Source organism: Sebastes fasciatus, chromosome 22, assembly GCF_043250625.1.
Source record: "Sebastes fasciatus isolate fSebFas1 chromosome 22, fSebFas1.pri, whole genome shotgun sequence".
NCBI lineage: Eukaryota > Metazoa > Chordata > Actinopteri > Perciformes > Sebastidae > Sebastes > Sebastes fasciatus.
This window is the reverse complement of record NC_133816.1, coordinates 24,350,815-24,373,871: the sequence shown is the minus strand read 5'-3', so window position 1 is coordinate 24,373,871 and position 23,057 is coordinate 24,350,815. Positions and strand designations below refer to the sequence as shown.

At 36.5% G+C, this 23,057-nt stretch overlaps 2 protein-coding genes across 5 annotated transcripts; both read left to right on the top strand.

Annotated features, from left to right (window-relative positions):
• The first annotated feature begins 1,632 nt into the window (after positions 1-1,632).
• LOC141760468 (Fc receptor-like protein 5) lies at positions 1,633-8,299 on the top strand. 4 transcript variants are annotated; one of them, XM_074623322.1, is made up of 8 exons: positions 1,633-1,751; positions 1,984-2,043; positions 3,834-4,094; positions 4,340-4,585; positions 5,379-5,498; positions 5,578-5,628; positions 6,449-6,560; positions 7,532-8,299. In XM_074623322.1, the coding sequence occupies exons 1-7, from the start codon at positions 1,721-1,723 to the stop codon at positions 6,538-6,540; spliced, it is 861 nt and encodes a 286-aa protein (XP_074479423.1). In that variant the 5' UTR covers positions 1,633-1,720; the 3' UTR covers positions 6,541-6,560; positions 7,532-8,299. The 4 variants fall into 4 exon arrangements, with proteins under 4 accessions (XP_074479423.1, XP_074479424.1, XP_074479422.1 ...); XM_074623323.1 differs by having other exon boundaries at positions 5,358-5,498; positions 6,449-6,505; XM_074623321.1 differs by having other exon boundaries at positions 5,358-5,498.
• Positions 8,300-16,371: 8,072 nt separating this feature from the next.
• On the top strand, positions 16,372-22,539 carry LOC141760463 (butyrophilin subfamily 2 member A1-like). Its single transcript, XM_074623314.1, has 6 exons — positions 16,372-16,496; positions 17,960-18,077; positions 18,759-19,097; positions 20,469-20,747; positions 20,843-20,956; positions 21,254-22,539. The coding sequence occupies exons 2-6, from the start codon at positions 17,969-17,971 to the stop codon at positions 21,829-21,831; spliced, it is 1,419 nt and encodes a 472-aa protein (XP_074479415.1). The 5' UTR covers positions 16,372-16,496; positions 17,960-17,968; the 3' UTR covers positions 21,832-22,539.
• The last annotated feature ends 518 nt before the right edge of the window (positions 22,540-23,057 follow it).

Here is a 23,057-nt window from a genome sequence, read left to right as displayed (position 1 = left end):
CCCACTCTGTAAATAGATAACTAATGTTATGACTTCATTGTTCCTTTCCATTCAACTCAAGTGAATGTGACTTTTAGAGTTTTAGACTGCAAGCACAGTGTTCTGCATCTGCATGTCTGATTACTTTTAAGCCTAAAACACCAAATATGAAGAGTTTTTGTATTGATAGGCCTGCAGACTTGAGATTACCTTCCCTAACCACTCACAATTCACTTAGTGTCATATTTCCAGTGTTTGCCAGATAAAGGTGTGGCATCTCCCAACGCTTTTGTTTTTCAGAGAGAGAAATACTTTTACTTAAACAACTTTTGATATGTGTAGAGTGTAGTCATTAAAATTACTTTTTTTTTTACTTATCAAGGATAATTCTACGACGGTATATTAGGGTATATTGTAGGTAGAATACAAATTATGGAGCCAGGAGATTGGGGTAATATTCAAAGAAAAAACGTATCTAAGATTAAAGTTGTAAATTTACAAGAAGAAAAAAGTCAGATATTCTCTGAGATTATAAAGACATACATTTACATTTAAAAAAAATGTTGTCAAGGAACCAACTCGCTTCACTTTGCAAGGTTGGATCAACCTCATCACATCACAGACGCCACCGTTAAACACTGCCGTAATGTTAGCCACCGAGTGAAAAATACTTTCCTATCTACAAAGGGAGCGGGTCAACCATGTTGCACCACCATGTTTCTACAGTAACCCAGAATGGACAAACCAAACACTGTCTCTAGAGAGGGCCTTTGCGTTTTTACGTTACCTGAAGACCATCGTAGTTTGTGAAACGCTTGGAAAGGGAGGTGTGAGCGGAGGTATTTTCAGTTGGTTGCAATCTGCAACAATAGTCAATAACAAAGATAACAAAGGTCAAAATTGGTCCAATATATTGAGAATGAAATGTTTGTGTTCTTGTATTGCACTTCCATTTTCTTTCAGTCTGTTTATTTATGATAACAGTTCAAACTAAACTCTGGAGCTGCTATCTGCTATATAATTTAGTTGGTGGTTGTATAAAATACTACGGTGGCACATAAGTGGGCAAACCAAGGAAGCTGTGTCAGTAGAAAATGTGAATAATAACAATAGATGTCTTTTTCAAAGTGGCTACTTGGTTCAAATAAATGCACATTTGGTGTGTTATAAGATTGATCTACTGCAGAGGGCAGAGTGAGTCATAAGTGTGTCGTCATGACAAAATGTGAGGAGAGAAAATATGTTACCTTAATGTCACGTTTTCTTTTTATGTTTTTTATTGTCTGTTTGTTTCCTAAAACATGAACCTGCCTGAAGAGACCAAACTAATTCAAAGACGGATATTTAATAATGATGGTTATTGTTAAGGCTTATTAGTAGTATTATCTATTTATATGATTTTTTTTCATTACAGGCCTAAAAATATCCAAATGTCCTATAAAAATGTCTGTTTATAGGAGGTGAAGTTTCAAAAGTCATTGCCTTGCTTAAAACTACATTATATTTATCCTTTGTTTTTTGTTTACCAGAGTTATACGCTTTGAAAATTAGGTCTCTGGCGCCACCTGTTGAGATTTACTTTCTTTTTCTTTTTAAAAAAAGTCAGAGCAGCTCTGTCTGTCAGAAACCCCAGACCTGCTGTTTCCTCACTAGCAGAGAAACAGGAACAGGAAGAGGAGGTTCTGACTTTGATGATATTTTAAATTCAGTCTGATGTTCAGACAGTCAGCAGCAAGACAACATGGAGGTCACAGCTCTCTGCATCACACTGTGTGAGTACTGAGTACTGTCTTATATTCACAGAAATATTATTATAGACAATCATTATGAACTAACATGTGGACCTGAATAGTTTCTTAGGTTTAAAAAAGCACAGCGCATAAAGAGTTGTAATCTGCTCACTGATTATGGAGCAAATATTACCGACATGTTACAGTTATGTTATATACGTTATATATGTTAGATGTTACATCTGATACAGTAACAGCTGTATTGTCTCTCCAGTGATGAATGTGTTGATGCTGCTGGTCGCACAAGTTCCCTTCAGTTATTCACAAAAAGCCGGTAAGTAGTTTAATAATTAAACAAACAAAGTCAAAATGTTCTGTATAATTGGTGTAGTTTTAACAACAATATCTTTAAAAGGCTTCAAGTCACATAATCTCCAACTTGACAGGTTGCAAAAGCTTAACATTTTAAACTTTAAAACTTCTGTACCTCAAGTCATAATATTTAGATTCCAGTATGTATTAAAATAACATGCCAGTAATACCTTAAAGAACACAAGCATTTGTTCATTCATGCTTCACTTGAACATGAGCCAAAATTTGCATTCAACCCTCTGAGACCCACAATAAAGCCGTTTTAGTCTTCTTTAGGGGGATCCAGGAGGTCTTTAGGGGGAGATAGCAGGTCAACAGTAGATGTCACATAGAAGTGGTGTACATCATCTGAAAGCTGGAACCTGAAGAATAATTTGAGATGCAGCTCAGCACTGTGTGTCAAGTTGTTCTAGTCATAAATCAGAAATAAACATGAATTCATTAATTAATTACAATAACTTCTAAAGGGTTTAGAACATTATGATCTAAGTATAAGATGTCCATTTTCATGCTCACTTAAGTCTCATAAATGTTTGCAGCAATTTTTGGGTTGATTACATTTGTTACACAGAGTTGGTGCTAAATTTAACCATTTTTTTTTACCACTGGAGAATTGATAGAAATGATCAATAATCCCTCCAAAATACCACATTAAGACACCAAGACCTTGAGGAACACCATAGAAAAAGCCATGCTGTGATTTGCGGTCAAAAACGTTTGACATTTGGAGATTTCTGCAAGAATTGCATTTTTTTTGGCAATTAGTTGGCGAGCACTTGTGTTGTGTAAACTGCTCAGTAACCCCCTTATTGTCAATCTAGCTAGGAAAGCCATCCATCCTCTGAATGCTCTAGGTCTCTAGTTTGTGGCTGTAAAGTTTCATGAGACTGATTATCCTAGAGGTCACCACAGGTCATTTTATACAGTGAGGTCAATGAAATGTCTCCTATTGGGACTAACATCATCACACGTGAATCCAGTTGGGCTCATTGGATCCACAAGAGTCTCAGCTTTACAGTGATACCCAAGTCATGTACAGTAATTCAAGACTGTTTAGGGACCCCAGGATGCAGAAATATTCAAATACACCATTTAAGAATAGGCGAAAATATCATTTATACTACATGCTTAAAATGCATGTAATTATCATAAAGTGGGCATGTCTGTAAAGGGGAGACTCATGGGTACCCATAGAACCCATTTTCATTCACATATCTTCAGAGGTCAAGGGACCCCTTCAGAGGTCAAGGGACCCCTTTGAAAATGGTCATGCCAGCTTTTCTTCGCTTAAATTTAGCGTATAAGTTTGGAGCGTTATTTAACCTCCTTCATGACAAGCTGATATGCAGGTTATTGTGTCAGTTAGTGAGGGCATCCTCACATTAACACTCCCTTTTTTGGTTATTTTTTATGCCAAAATTAAGCAGATGTCATCAGCATATTGGCGAATCACAGATATAAATAGACACACAGATACAGTATAAAGTACCGCAGTGCTGAGCAAGGCTGAACCTGCTACAACCTCTGAAAGACAGTTAAGTCGGTCGGGATCGAGGGTCTCAGAGGGTTAAGGATGACTTCCAAAACATTTGAAGAGTGTGTCATTGTGGCCAAATTCAACTCAACAACAGGACACTGTAAAATTGTTTTAATATCTTTGTTGCAAACATTTGTGATTTGATGTCACTGCATTTATATCTACAAGGCCACCTCTAATTTGAAATGATTTTTGTTGGAATGTCTTGGATGCAGCTTTTCCTCAGGTTGTTCCAAACAGACAGCAGTTCTTCCAATATGAGACCATTGTTGTCAGCTGTGAGGGACTGGAGGGACTGACTGGATGGAGAGTGATGAGGAAGAATAAAGGAGTTGTTAAAATATGTGCTGCTACCTGGTCGACATCAACAGGACCCTGCGAAATCAAAGACACCTTTACAGAGGTTGACAGTGGAGAATACTGGTGTGAAATCGGAGGACTACAGACAAGCAACACTGTCAACATCACTGTCACTGGTATGCAAATACTAAAACACTGAGTATGCAAAAGTCGTCACATTTTATTTATTACCTCCCCGAAGGCTGAAGGCCTAGGAAGGAGGTTATGTTTTCACTGGCGTTGGTTTTGTTTGTTTGTTTGTCTGTCTGTTAGCAGGATAACTCCAAAAAAAAAGACTTATTAAAATCAGAAAACACAGGAAACTATGTGTGTGCTTTGAAACGGTGTAATTAACATATTTTTCTAAACATATGTTGTTCAGCTGGTTCAGTGATCCTAGAGAGTCCTGTCCTTCCTGTGATGGTGGGAGACGCTGTGACTCTGAGCTGCAGAGATGAGCAGGCGTCCTCCAACCTCACAGCTGATTTCTATAAAGATGGCCACTTCATGGAGCGCAGCTCTACAGGAGAGATGACCATCCACAATGTTTCCAGGTCTAATGAAGGACTCTACAAGTGCAGAATATCTGGAGCTGGAGGATCACCAGAGAGCTGGCTGACTGTCAGAGGTGAGACAGAACAGTGTTCAAAGTAAATCAAAGATTATTTGCTTACTGTCCAGTTGTTTTCCATTGATGTTTTGCACCTAACCTATGTCAAGTTCCATGTTTTAAAGCTTATTAGAAGTATTAAAAATGGTAACTTGTAACTGATCCTAACCTGCTCTTCGGTCTAGCCGAGTATGAGTTACAACTGAGAACTGGTGATGAGGTCTGAGGATGTTAAGAAATGTTGAAAGTATTACTTTAACGAACATAGTAATTCTATAGAATGTATTAAAGTATTATCGTTGCATCCGAAGTTCCATATTATCATGGTATTTAGTACGTTAAAACAGTAAGTGAGACATTTTACTATGTCCGAAACCTTAGTATGAAACCAATAGTACGAAAATTGCATACTATTTCTGTCAACGTTCATAACGGACGTTGACGGACGGCTCTGTAGCATTAATAACGTTTCAATTTAACTGCAAGTATAAAGTTTCACTTTGCTAGGCGTAATATATATTTTAAATTAGTTCAGACTTAGATTTTCTCACGAGGTTGGTTACCATGGCTATATGTGTCCAACCGGCAAGGAGGCTCTCAGGAAGTGACGACGTAAATTACTGTTCAGTGTGTCTGAAAAGAAACATACTACTGTTTATTCACACAATAGTATGTTGAACGATAGTACACATGTTGAGTATGTAGTGCTGAGAATGTGATTTTGGAGGAAGCAAACGTTAATAACAAATAGCATGCATTTCACAGCATTAAGATCATGTCTCATGTGCAGCACATCCCATTATCTCTCCAGTGGCTGCTGATGGCCCTCAGCTCTTACTGCTGCTCTGCATCGGTGTCGGCGTTTTCTTGGTGTTTCTGCTGCTGTTGGTGGGATCAATGCGATGCAGGAGACGTCCAACAATCACTAGAGGTACAGAGAATAAAAATAAAGAAACCACTTCAATTATTGACACAAAGCTTGCTAAAGTTGGGCTTTTTCATTCAAACAGATACCCCAACTTCTCCTTCCACCCTCCGGTCTTCCTCTTCTCCACGAACAGGTGAGGAACACCAACCTCCTTTCAACATATATATATATATATATGTATATATATATATATATGTTGAAAGGAAGGCCCTCGAACTATATATATATATATATATATATATATATATAGTTCGAGGGACATGCAAAGTTAGGCCTAAGTTAATTATTTTAGATTTTTAGATTCTTTTACTTTCGAATAAAGACGTTGTCTTCCGCCAACCTTTACATTTATATTATTCTGGGGTCATGTGAGATGGTGTGATGAATGAATCGTAGCGCTGTGATGTAAATATAGAAAAACAAAATGTCCTATGTGTGTGTCTCATGCAAACACATTAATATGTGCACATGGGTAAGTGTGTGTGTTCACACTTATTTGGGATCCAGGAAGGGTAGCACTGAGTAAAAAGTACTACACCAACAAGTACTTTTCTGAAGCAGAGTTGTGAAACATATAATGTCCAAACCATGTTTATAAATATTTGCGCAACACATTTGCATACAATTATAAAAAGTCATGATGCGTCAAGCTGTTACCACAGACAAAACATGAGGGTTAAAACAAGTGTTAGTATATTAGAATAATGTGCAAACATTCGCTGATATAATAATAATATTAATAAATAAGTATTTACAAAAATAAGAACTGGCTCAAAATAAATAAACTTGCTTCCAAAGGAAATTAACTTTTTAAAGAAATTATATGAATATATTCATTATTATTATTATTATTATTATTATTATTATTATTATTATTATTATTATTATTATTATTGTATTAATATTAGGTCTGCCTTTATACAGTATTTACCTCCTTCTTTATTATGTTTCAGTGTGTGAAGAGACCAGTATGATATATTCAGTCATCACAAAACCCCAGAGGGAGGAAGGTAATGAACTTGACACTGAGACACACAGACTGTAACATGTAATATATTCAATCAGGTAAAAAAACAAAGCTAGTAAATGGAAATATTTTACTATGTTATGCAGTATATTAGCATTAATGTTGACCTTCTTTCAGACTTCTCAGCAGTGCTTGAGAACAAACATCACTTTAGAGTCACAACCACTGAATCACTAATCTGACCTTCATCGTTTGAAAGTTCATTCATTTTAAACTGTATACGACAGCAGCTTCAGGCCCTAGTGATAGTTACAGCTTCTTTTTTAGCCTCTCAGACAAAAAAACACACGAGAAACCCACAGACAGAAAAAGGTAGATGGGCCCTTCACTTCCCCGTTCGTTAAAATAGTACAAGGCGATGCATGCGTTAGATTTATTTTTTCATCAGAACACCAAGTACTTTAAGCCACGTTGCAGCCTCATGTGTTGTGTGGGTAAGCGAATGGATGGTCAGTATTGTATAAATAAACAATGGGGCCAGTAACCAGAAGACTTATGTTGTAAATTTGGACCCTTATTTTCACAGATACATTTTGTTCTAGATGTACCTGTATTGCGGTAAAAATAACACAGATAGACACAAAGTGTGTCCGTCCAAAGTGTGAGATGGAATAGGGCCACACTTACTTTACATTTATTTATATTAGAATATAAATTACATTAAAATCAAAGATTTGACTCTAATACACAAGTGTGATGACAAGATAGTGTAGATGTTGACTTGTTTTCTCAAGATCAAATGACCAAAAATCTCTGTCATTCGGATTTTTTTAATAACAGTATCAGTTTGTTTTAGGAATTGCTAGTATTACCCCCCTTAACTGTATCAAGCAATCATTGAATTGATTTTTACTAATGTTTAACACAGATGTTAAGTTCTGCATAATAATGATATAAAATGAAGATTTGTTCAAGTCTAAGTTCAAATGGATCAGCACAAACATAAGTGTTGGTTTAAGAGTTTAACCATCTTGACAGCTATAGTCTTCGTCCCTTGTGTGTCTTGCAGGTTACTGAGACCCGAGACTCCTGGCTGAAGAAGGGAAGAGAGACTATTTAAAGTTCTGTAATGTTTGCAGTTCACACGACCACACAGAGCTGCTTAATGCATTTGTAATATGTCGACCAAACTATTTTGATCTGTTACATTTTTAATCACCTCCATTGCAGACCGATTTTTTTAGTATGTTATAGTCAGCAGCAGTTTCTCTAAATAAAATTGTTTGTCATACAAATTGTATGTAATAAGCAGTGTCAGTTGGGAGAGTTGTGTATGTTCATTATAGAAGACAATATATCTGTTCTTATACATGTAAGAAATATACTGAGAAACAATTATAGATATTGCAAGTTATGTACATTTGTAAGGAGAGTAAATGTGTTGATTCTTAATTAACGACAATGTGTGACTTATTATGAAGTGGAAATGACCTGAACAGATATGATTCTTCTTCATCATCATCATCATCATCATCTGAGAGCTTCAGCTACCTCACAGCATCAGTGTCTATTTTTAAGCGGTATGAGTCTTTAACAGTTAAACCACATTTTTGTATCTGCTACGTGTCTGTTCACACGTCTGAGACGCTGTTTACAAGAACAGAGCAGCTGTAGATTCTAATACACTCACTGTGGTAACATAATTACATCCGTTTGACCTGAAACCATAGAGACACAATAACACTGTGACAAATGATAAGCGTCACATCTAATGCAAACTGAATTGTTAATTTTGGATAACTTGACAAAGAAATACAATAAAGATGATTCCCAAATAGCTGTTGGTATGCATGTTAATTATTGTCTTCATTTTGTAGAAATGGATTCATTTAAGATCCACAATAGAGCCATTTTAGTCTTTTTTTAGGAGGGTTCAGGAGGTGTATGGGGGAGATAGCAGGTCAACAGTAGATGTCACATAGAAGTGGTATACATCATCTGAAAGCTGGAAACCTCGAGATTAATTTGAGATGCAGCTCAGCACTGTGTGTATATGTATATGATTTCCATCTCTATGATCCATTGTGTCTCATAAGTTGTTGCAGCAATTTGTGGGTTGATACCATTTGTTTCACAGAGTTGGTGCTAAATTTAAAAAAAATGTTACCCCTGGAGAATCAATACAAATTATCAATAATCCCTCCAAAATACCAGATTAAGACACCAAGACCTTGAGGAACACCATAGAAAAAGCCATGCTGTGATTTGGGATCAAAAACTTTTAACATTTGGAGATTTCTGCAAGAATTGCATTTTTTTGTAGATTGGGTGGCGAGCACTACTATTGTGTCAACTGCTCAGAAACCCACTTATTGTCAACAATGTGTGAATTGTGTAAAAGTGGATGGACTTAAAATGTTTAATAGATTGTAAACTCAAAAATTTACGAGAAAAAAACTCAATTTCTTTTTTTGTCAAGGAACCACATTGCTTCACTTTCCAAGGTTGGATCAACCTCATCAAACCACAGACACCACTGTAATACTGTAATAACGTGAGCCGCCAAGAGCAAAACATATTAATTATATTAGTATTTATTCAAGGTTAAAATAAAAGAAAGAGAATGAAAGAAAAGGCGTACATGTATCTTTCAGGACCTTTGCCTCACTCAGAGGCCATCCTTACCGTGAGAACACTACTTTAGGCACAACGTGCTTCAGATAGCGGCTGGCGTTACCACAGCTTTGCACAAGAGAAAAAAGAAGAGGAAGAGGAGGTTCTGACTTACATGATATTATAAATTCAGTCTGATGCTCAGACAGTCAGTAGCAAGACAACATGGAGGTCGCAGCTCTCTGCATCAGACTGTGTGAGTACTGATTACTGTCTTATATTCACAGAAATATTATTGAGACAATCATTATGAAATAACATATGGAACTGAAGAGTTTCTTAGGTAACACATAATATAGAAAGTTGTAATCTGCTTACTGATGATGGAGCAAAGATTTGCATGTTGTTATGTTATATATGTTAGATGTGATACAGTATCAGCTGTATTGTCTCTCCAGTGATGACTGTGTTGGTGCTGCTGGTCGCACAAGTTTTCTTCAGTTATTCACAAAAAGCTGGTAAGTAGCAGTTTAATAATCAGTCAAACAAACAAGATAAAAAAGTTATGTACGCTTCAAAATCACATAATCCCCAATTTCACAGGTTGCAAAGCTTAACATTTTAAAATTTTAAACTTCTCTTCTGTATCTTAAGTGATAATATTTAAATAACTGTATGTATGAAAATAAAATACCAGTAAAAAAAGCCAAAGATACAAACATTTATTCTGTCATGTTTCACATGAACATGAGCCAACATTTGCACGTCTATAAGACTATAGGTAAAAGCATCTTACTATGTACACGTTTTGGTGTGATTTGCAGAGGTCCACATGTATGGCATGAAATTTATAACACTATAAAAATGTCTGTTTTTAAAAAGAGCTTAAGGCAGCAGTTGCTACAAAAATATGTTTGAATACCCTAAACCCCGAAGACTTGGAATCCATTTAAATGTAGGCCTACTGTCTATATATATCATACATATTTAACCAATGTTTAGACTGATGGAATATATGTTTTTGGATCACTTAGCACTTAGGGTAGTTAGTTCTTAGGGTCTTTGGTTAGGGTGCCCGAAATTTTTGAAATTTTTCCAGAATGGCAAAACCTTTGGCCCTTCTTTAGTAGGAATCAAGCAGTGAGCGAGCAAATGTGAGCCATGCTCACTTTTGCCTTGTTCAATTCTACAATTCTACAATTCTACAATTTCATTTAGCAGACGCTTTTGTCCAAAACAACGTACATGTGAGAGTTCGTACAACACAAGCAAGGATCTAGATAGGAGGGAACAACGTGAGTAAGTGCTGACAACAGCTTCAAGTCCAATCGGACACAGGTTGCCGACAGGCAGTGCACAGGGTGGATAGAAGCAGAGTACGAGTTTGGTTGGTCCAAGCTGGATATTGATTTGTGGTTGTATAGATGGACTGGCTGGGATGACAAGGAGCTCAGTCTTAGATAGGTTGAGCTGAAGGTGGTGTTTTTTCATCCATTTAGAGATATTGGCAAGACATGATGAGATCCGTGCCGGACTGTAGCGTCCTCTGGCGGGAATGATAGGAACAGTTGGGTATCGTCTGCATAGCAGCGAATCTAGATTACATATTGGTATTTTAAATCTATGTTTACTATCTGGTTAGTGTCTGGGCCCCTATTCTCAAGCTTCAGATAGCTGATCAGGGTGTCCCATTAAATGTTTGATTTAATTCATCTCATTCTTTGTGTTTCTGTCTTTGATGCAGCTTTTCCTCAGGTTGTACCAAACAGACAGCAGCACTTCCAATATGAGACCATTGTTGTCAGCTGTGAGGGACTGGAGGGACGGACTGGATGGAGAGTGATGAGGAAGATTAAAGGAGTTGTTAATACATGTGCTGCTGCCTGGTCGACATCAACAGGACCCTGCGAAATTAAAGATGCCTTTGCAGCGATTGACAGTGGAGAATACTGGTGTGAAATCAGAGGACTACAGAGAAGTAACACTGTCAACATCACTGTCACTGGTATGCAAATACGAAAACACTGCAAAGTCGTCACATTTTAGTCTGCGGTCAGTTGATTTATTTGTTATGTGTTGGCACAACTGAGCTAATATGTTCAATAAAATACAACTTATTACAATATTAAAACACAGGAAACCATGTGTGGGCTTTCAAACTGTGTAATTAACATATTTTTCTAAACATATGTTGTTCAGCTGGTTCAGTGGTCCTGGAGAGTCCTGTCCTCCCTGTGATGGAGGGAGACGCTGTGACTCTGAGCTGCAGAGATAAGCAGGCGTCCTCCAACCTCAGAGCTGATTTCTTTAAAGATGGCCACTTCATGGAGCGCAGCTCTACAGGAGAGATGACCATCCACAGTGTTTCCAGGTCTAATGAAGGACTCTACAAGTGTGACATCTCTGGAGCTGGAGAATCACCAGAGAGCTGGCTGGCTGTCAGAGGTGAGACAGAACAGTGTTCAAAGTAAATCAAAGATTATTTGATTACTGCCCAGTTGTTTTCCATTGATGTTTTGCACCTAACATATGTCGAGTTCCATGTTTTAAAGCTTAATAGAAGTATTAAAAATGGCAACTTGTAACTGATCGTAACCTGCTCTTCGGTCTAGCTGAGTATGAGTTACAACTGAGAACTGATGATGAGGTCTGAGGATGTCAATAAATGTTGAATGTATTACGGGAATGGACATAGTAATTCTATCCACCTGAACTTGTATCTTTAGTGTTGTGAATGAATTGAAATTGAACTGAATTAAACATTTCAATCTAACTACATAACTAAACTAAACAGACCAAAGAGAGTGTGTGAGCATGTGTGTGCCTGTTCGATGCGCGCCGTAAAGAGTGTTTCTTTGTTCTGCCTCATGTTTTACAGTGCGTGCACGAACAAAGGAACACATGACAAGAACCTTTCAATCGCTTTATTCGCCAAATTTACAATATACACGGGAATTTGACTTGGTGATACAGTGCTGTAAAAAAACAATAAAGTAAAAAAATCTTATAGAACTATTAGAACACAGAAAACATTTGCCACATTGCCCGCCTTTGTTCCATGTAAAAGTTTTTTCAAAGTGTGTATATAACAATTTTTTTTCAAAACATATGTTGATCAGCTGGTTCAGTGATCCTGGAGAGTCCTGTCCTCCCTGTGATGGTGGGAGATGATGTGACTCTGAGCTGCAGAGATGAGCAGGTGTCCTCCAACCTCATAGCTGATTTCTATAAAGATGGCCACTTCATGGAGCGCAGCTCTACAGGAGAGATGACCATCCACAGTGTTTCCAGGTTTAATGAAGGACTCTACAAGTGCAGAATATCTGGAGCCGGAGAATCACTAGAGAGCTGGCTGACTGTCAGAGGTGAGACACTGAAGGGTTATAAAACAAATTAAATTGATTGTTTGATGCTCTGCAGATTGATGACGTAGGAAGTGTCTGAAAGGAGGTATAATCTAGTTAATTGAAATTACCTTTTGTAACAGTTTTGTATCTTCTTGCTTAAAACAAATAGCAGCAATAGTGATGTTGTTCTTTTATCTTCTATTTTTAAAACAACCAAGTCTCCTTCAAAACATGTTAACCAAAATTTTGCAACTGGAACACAGAATTTCAAGCTGCTATAGACACTTATTATCTTAAAGTAAATAAAAAGTAACACATTTTCTGTTGTCTTTGCGGAACTTCACAAAGAGACTGATCCCTCCTCAGACCACACGTTCCTCATCCTGAGAACCGTTCTACCCCTTGTGATGATGGTTCCACTGCTGCTGCTGCTGGGACTACTTCACTGTGGGAAATTCAGAGGTTAACAACAATAACTCATGTCCACTCAGGTGTAAATAGAGTAGGGCCATCAATTGATTAAAATATTTAATCTTGATTAATCACACATTTTTATCTGTTCAAAATTTACCTTAAAGGAGAATTGTCAAGTATTTAATACTCTTATCAACATGGGAGTGGACAAATATGCTGCTTTATGCAAATGTATGTTTATATTTATTATTGTAAATCAATTAACAACACTAAACAATGACAGATATTGTCCAGAAACCCTCACAGGTACTGCATTTAGCATAAAAAAATATGCTCAAATCATAACATGGCACACTGCAGCCCAACAGGCAACAACAGCTGTCAGTGTGCATTATTTAACCTCCTTTACGATAAGCTGGTATGACATGATACCAATAGATTCCTTAGGTTTTCTAGTTTCATATGTTACCAGTATCTTCACTCTAGCTTTAAAACTGAGCTGCTACAACCTAAAAATCACAAGTTGTGTTAATGCTTTAAAGAAATTTGTTGCGTTAAAACCAATTTTTGTGAACACGTTATTATCGCTTTAACTTTGACAGCCCTGAATAACACACTTACTGGATAATTTATACAAAGTCTGTTTATAACACTATTTAAAAATATATATTAATAATAAATATATATATATATATATATATATATAATATATAATAAATATTCTGCTTCAATCCTATTTGTTGGCGTTTAGCCTTTCAAAAACAACATATATATATATATATATTATAATAATGATAATAAATGTTGTTTTCTTTTACAGTGTGTAGTGGACTTCTGGCTGAAGATACAACGTCCACCAATCAAGGCCAACAACAACAAACACAAGACTTTCAACCAGGAGACCGGGATTTGTGTCCTGTGTGAAACTAAAAGTAACATTGACTTATTTTGTCAGGATATGCAGGGAAGCGTCACGCGTTAACAGCAAATATATCTCCAGACTAAGACATATTGGTCAATGATTGATTGATGAATTCAAGCTGATGTGTCGTGTGACTGCATCAAGACATGAAGATTCTCAGAAACCAATTGAATTGAATGAAAATAGAAGCTTTATTTTCATGAGCATCTACATTTAGTAATCTGCTCTGACGAACCCTCTGCAGAGCGACCACAGCGTCTCTGCACCTCAATGAACACACTTTGACTGTGAAATGTGCCATGCAATGATGTGCAATGAAATGCACCTCAGAGCGTCAACTCTCACTTTCTGCTTGTATTTTCTGCGATCTAAAAAAGGAACAAATAAATTTAAATGAAACAGTTGTCATTGTATCATGGCCATATTGCTCTGTAACATTTGGATAGAAAAGGAAAAATTCTTTATTTTAAGCCACATGTATGTAACTATACTTAAAATTGTATATATATAATATATTGTCTTTTTATGTTTTAAATTTTGTGAAGCAGAGTTTATTTTATTTGATATCAGAATTATATTATTTTTTTCGTTGACCACTTTATTTAAATTTTCATATTCAATTTTCATCATATTTTTTATTCTTTTCATTATTTAATATTTTTCTGTCCTAATGGAACAATACAAGGATACAAATTAATTTTTGGGTGGGATTCAGAATACATATTTTTTTTACTAATTTTATTAAAATTATTTTTTTATTTCATTTTAAGATTTGTATTTTTTAAACATATATTTCTAATTATTAAGATTTTTTGATGAACAATTGGAGGCATAATTAAATGTATTGTCTTTTGTATATTTTATTTTTTATGAAGCAGATTTAACTTTATTTCCATATTAAAATTATATTAATTTTTATATTTTTTCATTTCATTATTTTTTGAATTATCATTTATATTCTTTTTATTATTAAATATTGTACAGTCCTGATGTAACATTACACGGCTTAAACATTAATTTGTGGATGGGATTCAGAATACTTACTTTTTACTATTTAATTTTAGTTTTATATTCTATAATTTGTCAATATATTTTTTACATTTTACATTTTTTGGCCATTGCCAAAGATTATTTGCTGAACTATATACTAAAATGTTTTTGATATATTGTGAATGATGTACAGCAGGGGGCAGAGTGGGACTTGTGAATCTATCTATCTATCTAATCTAATGTGTGAGGCAACAGCAGGTCTGGGGTTTCTGACAGACAGAGCTGCTCTGACTTTTAAAACAAAAAAAAGAAAGTAAATCTCAACAGGTGGCGCCAGAGACCTAATTTTCAAAACGTATAACTCTGGTAAACAAAAAATCAAACAGATAAATATAATGTAGTTTTAAGCAAGGCAATTAGTTTTGTAACTTCACCTCCTACAAACAGACATTTTTATTGGACATTTGAATATTTTTAGGCCTGTAATGAAAACGTTTATATGAACCAAGTAGCCACTTTGACAAAGACATCTATTGTTATTATTCACATTTTCTACTGACACAGCTTCCTCGGTTTGCCCACTTAAGTGCCACCAAAGTATTTTATACAACCGCCAACTATTTATAGTAGATAGCAGGTCCAGAGTTTAGTTTGAACTGTTATAATAAATAAACAGATTGAAAGAAAATGAAAGTGCAATACAAGAACACAAACATTTTATTCTCAATATATTGGACCAATTTTGACCTTTGTTACCTTTGTTATTGACTATTGTTGCAGATTGCAACCAACTGAATATCCCTCCTCTCACACCTCCCTTTCCAAGCGTTTCACAAACTACGGTGGTCTTCAGGTAACGTAAAAACGCGAAGGCCCTCTCTAGAGACAGTGTTTGGTTTGTCCATTCTGGGTTACTGTAGAAACATGGTGGTGCAACATGGTTGACCCGCTCCCTTTGTAGATAGGAAAGTATTTTGCACTCGGTGGCTCACGTTACGGCAGTGTTTAACGGTGGCGTCTGTGATGTGATGAGGTTGATCCAACCTTGCAAAGTGAAGCGATGTGGTTGGTTCCTTGACAAAAAAACATTTTTTTTTTCTCCGTAAATGTATGTCTTTATATTCTCAGAGAATATCTGACTTTTTTTTCTCATAAATTTACAACTTTAATCTTGGAGAAGTTTTTTTCTTGTAATATTACCCAATCTCCTGGCTCCCTCATTTTATTTTTTACCTACAATGGCCCTAATATGCCGCCGTAGAATTATCCTCGGTAAGTTAAAAAAAAAGGAAAAAATAACTGTAATTCTAATGACTACACTTTACACATATCAAAAGTGGTTTGAGTAAAAGTATTTCTCTCTGAAAAGCAAAAGCGTTGGGAGGTGCCACACCTTCATCTGGCAAACACTGGAAATATGACACTAAGTGAATTGTGAGTGGTTAGCAAAGGAAATCTCACATCTGCAGGCCTATCAATACAAAAACTCTGCACATTTGGTGTTTTAGGCTTAAGAGTAATTAGACATGCAGATGTAGAACACTGTACATGCTGTCTAAAACTTTAAAAGTCACATTCAGTGAGTTGAATGGAAAGGAACAATGAAGTCATAACATTAGTTATCTATTTACAGAGTGGGTGGGGTGAAAGTACCCATGGTGTTATATCTGGCTGTTTGATTCTGGACTATGACCGTGCTGTAAGCTTTCCTTTGAGGTGAGGTGACTCTTTTGACACACAAGCAACAGGTATGTAGGATTTTTTACATAAAACACAAATGTTTTAATACATTATTCCAGTGACATTATTCATCATGTTATTATTGTTATCATTTATAGCCTGTTTTCTGAACTGGAAGTCAGAGTGTAATCTTCTTCTGTAATCTTTTAAAATACATGTCCGTGGGTTTTGAAGCGCCAATCGGTTGCTTATAACACATAAAATGAGGTTGACGAACCCGCATATGGAAAAGCAGAAGTAATTTACAAAAAACAATAATGAATGAATGACTGTAAAATGAATACAATGCATGGCTAAATAAACTGAGCCATGGTGTATATGAGAATAAAAGAGAGAATATATAAAAAAAACACAGAATAAAATCGAACATAAATGGATAATCTACTTTTTGTAAATGGTTAGGGTAATCTGGGACCAAAACTTGTGTTTCCACATATTTAATCTCTTGAAAATCCATTTATTCCTAGCTTTTCTCCTGTAAGTGCTGTTTGACCACCTGTATTATCAACATATCCTCATATAACGGTTCGTATGATATCTTAAGAAAAGTTATTCCTCATTTTCCGTGTGTTTTCCTACGAATGTAAAATACGGTCTCTTCAAAATAAACTTCTGTCTTGTCTTGTCTAGGAAACAATTTAGTTAGGTTTAGGCAGCAAAACTACTTGGTTAGGTTTAGGCGACAAAACTACTTAGTTAGGTTTAGGCAGCTTAAACTACTTAGTTAGGTTTAGGCGACAAAACTACTTAGTTAGGTTTAGGCAACAAACAACTTAGTTAGGTTTAGGCAGCCTAAACTACTTAGTTAGGTTTAGGCGACAAAACAACTTAGTTAGGTTTAGGCAACAAAATTACTTGGTTAGGTTTAGACAACAAAACTACTTAGTTAGGTTTAGGCAACAAACTACTTAGTTAGGTTTAGGCAACAAAATTACTTGGTTAGGTTTAGACAACAAAACTACTTAATTAGCTTTAGGCAACAAAACAACTTAGTTAGGTTCAGGAAAAGATTGTGGTTTGTGTTAAAATAATTACCAAAGCGGCGTAACTTAAATACGGAAGTTACGTGATAAATAAGTCAATGTTGAATTGGTTTCACACGGGACACGAACACCAGTCACCAACGACCTCCTTCCTACGCAACGTTTGTGGCTCTTTATACTTCCTGGGTTCACGATTACGTGGATTACATTCAAACTGATTTTGTGGGATATATATGAATAACAGTGCATTACTTTTTTGTAGGTATAGCTACGAACGTTGCATGAGAACAGTCTGGTATTATTTGAGTTACTAATACAATATTAAGTCACACTGTTTGATTTAATTGTTAAAACAAGTCTAAACCATTTGAGTGATTGCACTGCCTGAAGTTACAGTGTACAAGTCTGCTCAGTGGGCTTCACCTCAGGGTGGGTTGAGAGATATTATAGATTTAATTGGTCTTACAGTTGACTTATTTTCATTTCAGGACTCCAGGATGATTCACATGAAGGACAGACTCCTCTTGAAACCTCAGCTCAGTGACTTCACTGTACTGGTCTTGCATCACATTGTTGTACTCCTTCTCTTAACCCACTCTTGTGGAGGTAAATCACACGCAAATAGATGGTAAATCATTATCAAGAGTTTGGATATAAAATCATTTAATATGATCACGTGAGGTCAGAGAACTAGAACCATACAATACTTTTTACAACCCAATAAAACACAGCATTGCTTAGTTAACTACACTTCGTGGTTTTATTACTTGGTCTGATATGACCAGAAGCTAGAGGTATGCTGCCACCAGGAATAGCCACATGCTCGTACTCTAAAGTTCAATGACAAAAGGGGAACTCACAACTTTAAAAAGGAGTATAAGTACACACTAAAACAATACTTTGTCAATTTTAACCCAATTTGAGTCAATCGTGGTACCCAGTACCTGGTCAAACTAGCACCAACCCAGTACTGTGTAAAGTTAACCCACTACCAATGAGTATAAAAACCACTGGGTCAACAATACCCCAAAAAGACTCGGTTATTTTGGCCCAGTTTTATTGTTATATGCTACTATTAACATTGGGTTACTCAGTCATACAAACATGTGGTTATTTTGACTCAGTAACAATGTCATATTTGCATTTTTGTTGGGTCAAAAATTAGACCAAAAAGGGTGGTTACTTTTACCAAGTATAATGTTATTTTTAAACTCTATATTTTGGTGATAGATCCTATAGGAGTTTAAAAACAAACAAACAGACTAAACATGTTTTTTCTACTCTTAGGTCAGTCACAGGTGATCAGTACATCTCAGCCAATAGTGGCAATGGTTGGCGATGACATCATTTTGCCATGTCACCTGGATACTGGTGTAGATGCTACTGACCGGACTGTGGAGTGGGCGAGACCTGACCTGGATCCCAGATTTGTCTATTTGAGGCGAGACAGTGTGGAGCTTCACCTTGAGGAGCATCCATTGTACATGGGGAGAACATCGCTGTCCACCAACAACCTTAAGTGTGGAGACATTTCACTGAAACTCTCTAAAGTGAAACTCTCTGATGCAGGAAGCTACAGATGCCTAGTTCCCAAATCTAAAGATGTTGTGGTTGAGCTCACTGTGGGTAAGTTGGCAACTGAAAATGTATAAATGCATTATATAGTTATACAGTTATGACAGTCGGAGATTCTACTGTACTAGCCAAAATGTGAAGAAATGTTAGAAAGGACATTTATGGATAAGGGTTTCTTTTCACACCTACACAGATACAGGAAAGAAGACAGCAACCTGAAAGACGTTATCTTCTTTTTTTTGAGCCCTCACACATTGAGTTGGCAGACCTGCTGGATCAGTAAAAGCACACTAAATCTGATGCCTTCAGAGACTACTTTGCACAGACTATACTGTTTAAAAGGAGTTTTTGGCCAACAATAAGGATTCTTATGCTGGCAAGAAGTGTACTGTACATGGGCTGACCAGAGGGGCATTTGGCCTGAGCGTAAAGACATTTCAGCCAACCAGAATGAGACTTTGGCTGACCAGATTATTTGGGCTAAGTGGTGACTAGAGGGACATTTGGACAGACCTAATGGGCACTTTACTTACAAGAAGGGTGTTTGGACAGAACAGAGGCAATAAGGCCAACAGGGGCATTTTGGGCAACCAGATGGGTCGTTGTACTGACAAGAAAGATGCTGTATGTGGGCTGACCAAAAAGGCACCAGGTGGGCCAGAGGTTTGGACAGACCTAATGGCTAACAAGAGCAATTGGGCCAAGAAGGGTGGTTACATGGACATTTGGGCAATTAGACTGACAAGAAGGGTATTTGGGATTACTACAGGGGCATTCCGGCCCCACAAAAGCATTAGGGCCAACCAAGGGGCACTTCTGCTGACTAGAGGGCGTCTTGAGCCAACTAGGTTGACCAAAAGGGAACCTGGATTACCCACAGGTGCATTTGGGTTGAACAAAAAAGCCATGTGGGCCAACCAGGGCCAACTGGGGTGACTAGAAAGGCATTTGGACTGACCAGATGGACACTTGGAATGACCATACGGATATTTCGGCCCACTTGAGGGCATTTACGCCAACCAGGGGACACTTGAACTTGCCTGACCAGAGGTGCACTTGGATAACCAGAGGTGATGGACATTTGGACTGATCAGACCAGTGCTTGGGAAGACAAATAGGGCACTTGAAGTGATCACAGAGGCATTTAGGCCCACCAGAAAGGCATTTGGGCCAACTAAAGGGTTCTTGGACTGACCAAAGGGAAATTTGGGCCGACTAAAGTGTCATGGTGCCATTGTGAAGTATTGTCAAAACGGGCTTTACAAGGATCAGCTTAAAGGTGCAAACATTTATCCCCACTAAGAAGTTTTTTCAGCTGAAAATGTGTATAAGTATAGACTGTATATTATGTGCAGTGTGTGTTATATTTTCATTCTTGTGGCAACTTTACATTCAGACTATTTTTTTTTCTCCATTTATTAGGTTCCGTCTCCTCACCGGACATAGATATTTCCAAAGTCAGCAATGGAGTGCTGTTAGAGTGTAAATCTGAAGGCTGGTATCCAGAGCCCGAGGTGTTGTGGCTGGACGGTGAGGGAAACCTCCTCTCTGTTGGACCTCCAGAGACAGTCAGAGGTCCTGATGACCTCTATATTGTCAGCAGCAGAGTGACTGTGGAGAAGAGACACAGCAACAGCTTCACCTGTAGAGTCCAACAGAAGAACACCAACCAGACCAGAGAGACACACATCCATCTGCCAGGTAGAATTTATTTTTTATGAGTTATTGATGTTACCACTTTGTTAAAGATAGTTGAAGTTTTATAAACACATCTATTATTTGTTTTATAATTTCAGCTGATCTCTTTATGGTTCAGTCTATTCCTGCTGTCCGCATCACCATCATCTTGGCAGTGTGCATTGTGCCTATTGTTGTCTTCATTGTGTGGAAATGGAGACTAAACAAAACCAGTAAGTCACAACTTTATTGTTCTTTTGAAACCTGATGTGATCTTAACCTTCATTTAATCCATTGCAATCATGGAACATACAACTTGTTGGGTATTATCCCACTTATACCATGGCCACTTGCCAACACAATGCCACATGTCCTCAAATTCAAAATATACTTTACTTACATATAATTCTGATCTCACATCAAGCTAAACACAAAGGAGTTTGCGAGTCAGGAGTTCTTAACAAAGGGCGACAATGCATAAACAAAACAGGTTTTAACTTCAAACTAAACACCTTTTTCTGTTCACACAGAAACCACAAACAGCAGCATAGAACTTCAGCTTCTGAATGAGGGAGAAGGAGACAGAGAGAAGCTCATGACAAAAAGTCAGAAAATGACCTATTTGGACAAGACAAAGGCAAAACTTGATGAGGACTTGCGGAGGAATGAAGGAGAATTGCAACATGTACAACAGGTGATTACAACATTTATGAACCAGAAGAAGGATCTGAAGGATCAGAGAGAGAAACTCATCTCACTACATCAGGAAGACAAGACACAGATAAAAGAGATCAAGAAGAAGAAGACCCGAACAACGGACAAAGAAAAAAAAATGCAAAAGCGTGAAAAGACCAAAGAGGATCTGGAGAGGAGAAAGACAGAACATGAGGAACTGTTACAGAACACAGATAAACTACTGGAGACAACAGAGGAGATGATTAATAAAATGACAGAAAGGAAGGGGAAACTAGAGAGAGATAAAGAGCAAATAAATAAAAACCTGAAAGAGACGGAGAGACAGACGGAGGAGATTCAGAGGAAACTTCAGCTGGATCAGTCAGAGAGAGAAAAGGACACAAATAATCCATCATCAAATGATCCTTTATGATTGTTTCACTTGATATTTAGTTAAAATCACATAATTTGTAAACATTTATAAAATCTGATTCATTAATTTTAGATCCCTAGTATCATCAGTTTAAGCAATCTGACTGGCTGTTCCACACAAGATGTGGCCACAGTGAACTTTGGTCTTTTTTCTGCTCACATCCATTAATGGATTAATTAACATTAATTTATGGCAATACATAAAACAATGCTCCAATGACCCAGTGCTTGAATTAGTTCTATAGGAATCATTTTTTTTCTCATCTTTGTGTTGCATAATGTTGCCTGTTTTTTTATTGAACACTAATATTCTATTGTATTTGTTTTAAATTCATATGACATCAATAATGCTTTGTACAAGTGATTAAATAATCCTGAGTAATGTAAAGTATGTTATATCGGTCACTATTGAATTGTTCTGTTTACTTCAGATTAGAGTAAACAGGTGGTGAGATACGCTCAAAACTGAAATGAGAGAGAGAAAACTCTGCAGCATTATCAGTCGGTCAGCAGTTTCCTCCCAACACTACCAAGTAAACAAAAAATATAATTATAACCAACCTGATGTTTTGTAGGTGAGAAATACAGACTTTTTGTGTCATTTTTCTAACTGTATATGTTGCTTTTTTAAAATGTTTCTATATGTATATGTAATTGAATGAATGATCTTTAAAAATATATACATAAAATAACTATTTAATTGCCTTTATTTGACTTCTGAGAATATTCATTTCTTGATACAATAAAAAGTACAGTGAATTATAGACCCTTAGAAAAAAGCAAAGACAACGTGGACTCTTGATAATAGTATACATACATACAGAAAAGACAGATCAATAATATCACAGCTATTTTGAAAAATAAATAAAATAATGTAAGTAATGAACATATTAATATGACAAGTACCAAATACATTTATCTTAAATTTATTTCTATTTGTGGTGCCATGTTTTTTTATGTTTAGAGAGTCATTTATGTTATAAAATAAAGCAGCTAACTAGCTATCTGAAATAGCTCCTCTAGACAGGATGAGCATGCTATGTATGTCATGTTGTCCCAGATGGTCTAGTGGTCAGGAGGTGGTCTGGGTTTAATTCCTGGTGTGGGAACAGTTTTTATAATTAATTTATCCATTAATGAACATCAAATTTGCATCTTAATTGAAAACTTCAGGTCCTTTAAGATACAAATGAAAGTTTAATAACCTTTAATGTCATTTGTTACTGT

Coding starts and splice junctions, on each gene's coding strand:
- LOC141760463 (XM_074623314.1), top strand. CDS start 17,969: ATGATTCACATGAAGGACAGACTCCTCTTGAAACCTCAGCTCAGTGAC. Junction 18,078..18,758: donor CTTAACCCACTCTTGTGGAG/GTAAATCACACG, acceptor TTCTACTCTTAG/GTCAGTCACAGGTGATCAGT. Junction 20,748..20,842: donor GACACACATCCATCTGCCAG/GTAGAATTTATT, acceptor TTATAATTTCAG/CTGATCTCTTTATGGTTCAG.
- LOC141760468 (XM_074623321.1), top strand. CDS start 1,721: ATGGAGGTCACAGCTCTCTGCATCACACTGT. Junction 1,752..1,983: donor AGCTCTCTGCATCACACTGT/GTGAGTACTGAG, acceptor TTGTCTCTCCAG/TGATGAATGTGTTGATGCTG. Junction 4,095..4,339: donor TGTCAACATCACTGTCACTG/GTATGCAAATAC, acceptor TATGTTGTTCAG/CTGGTTCAGTGATCCTAGAG.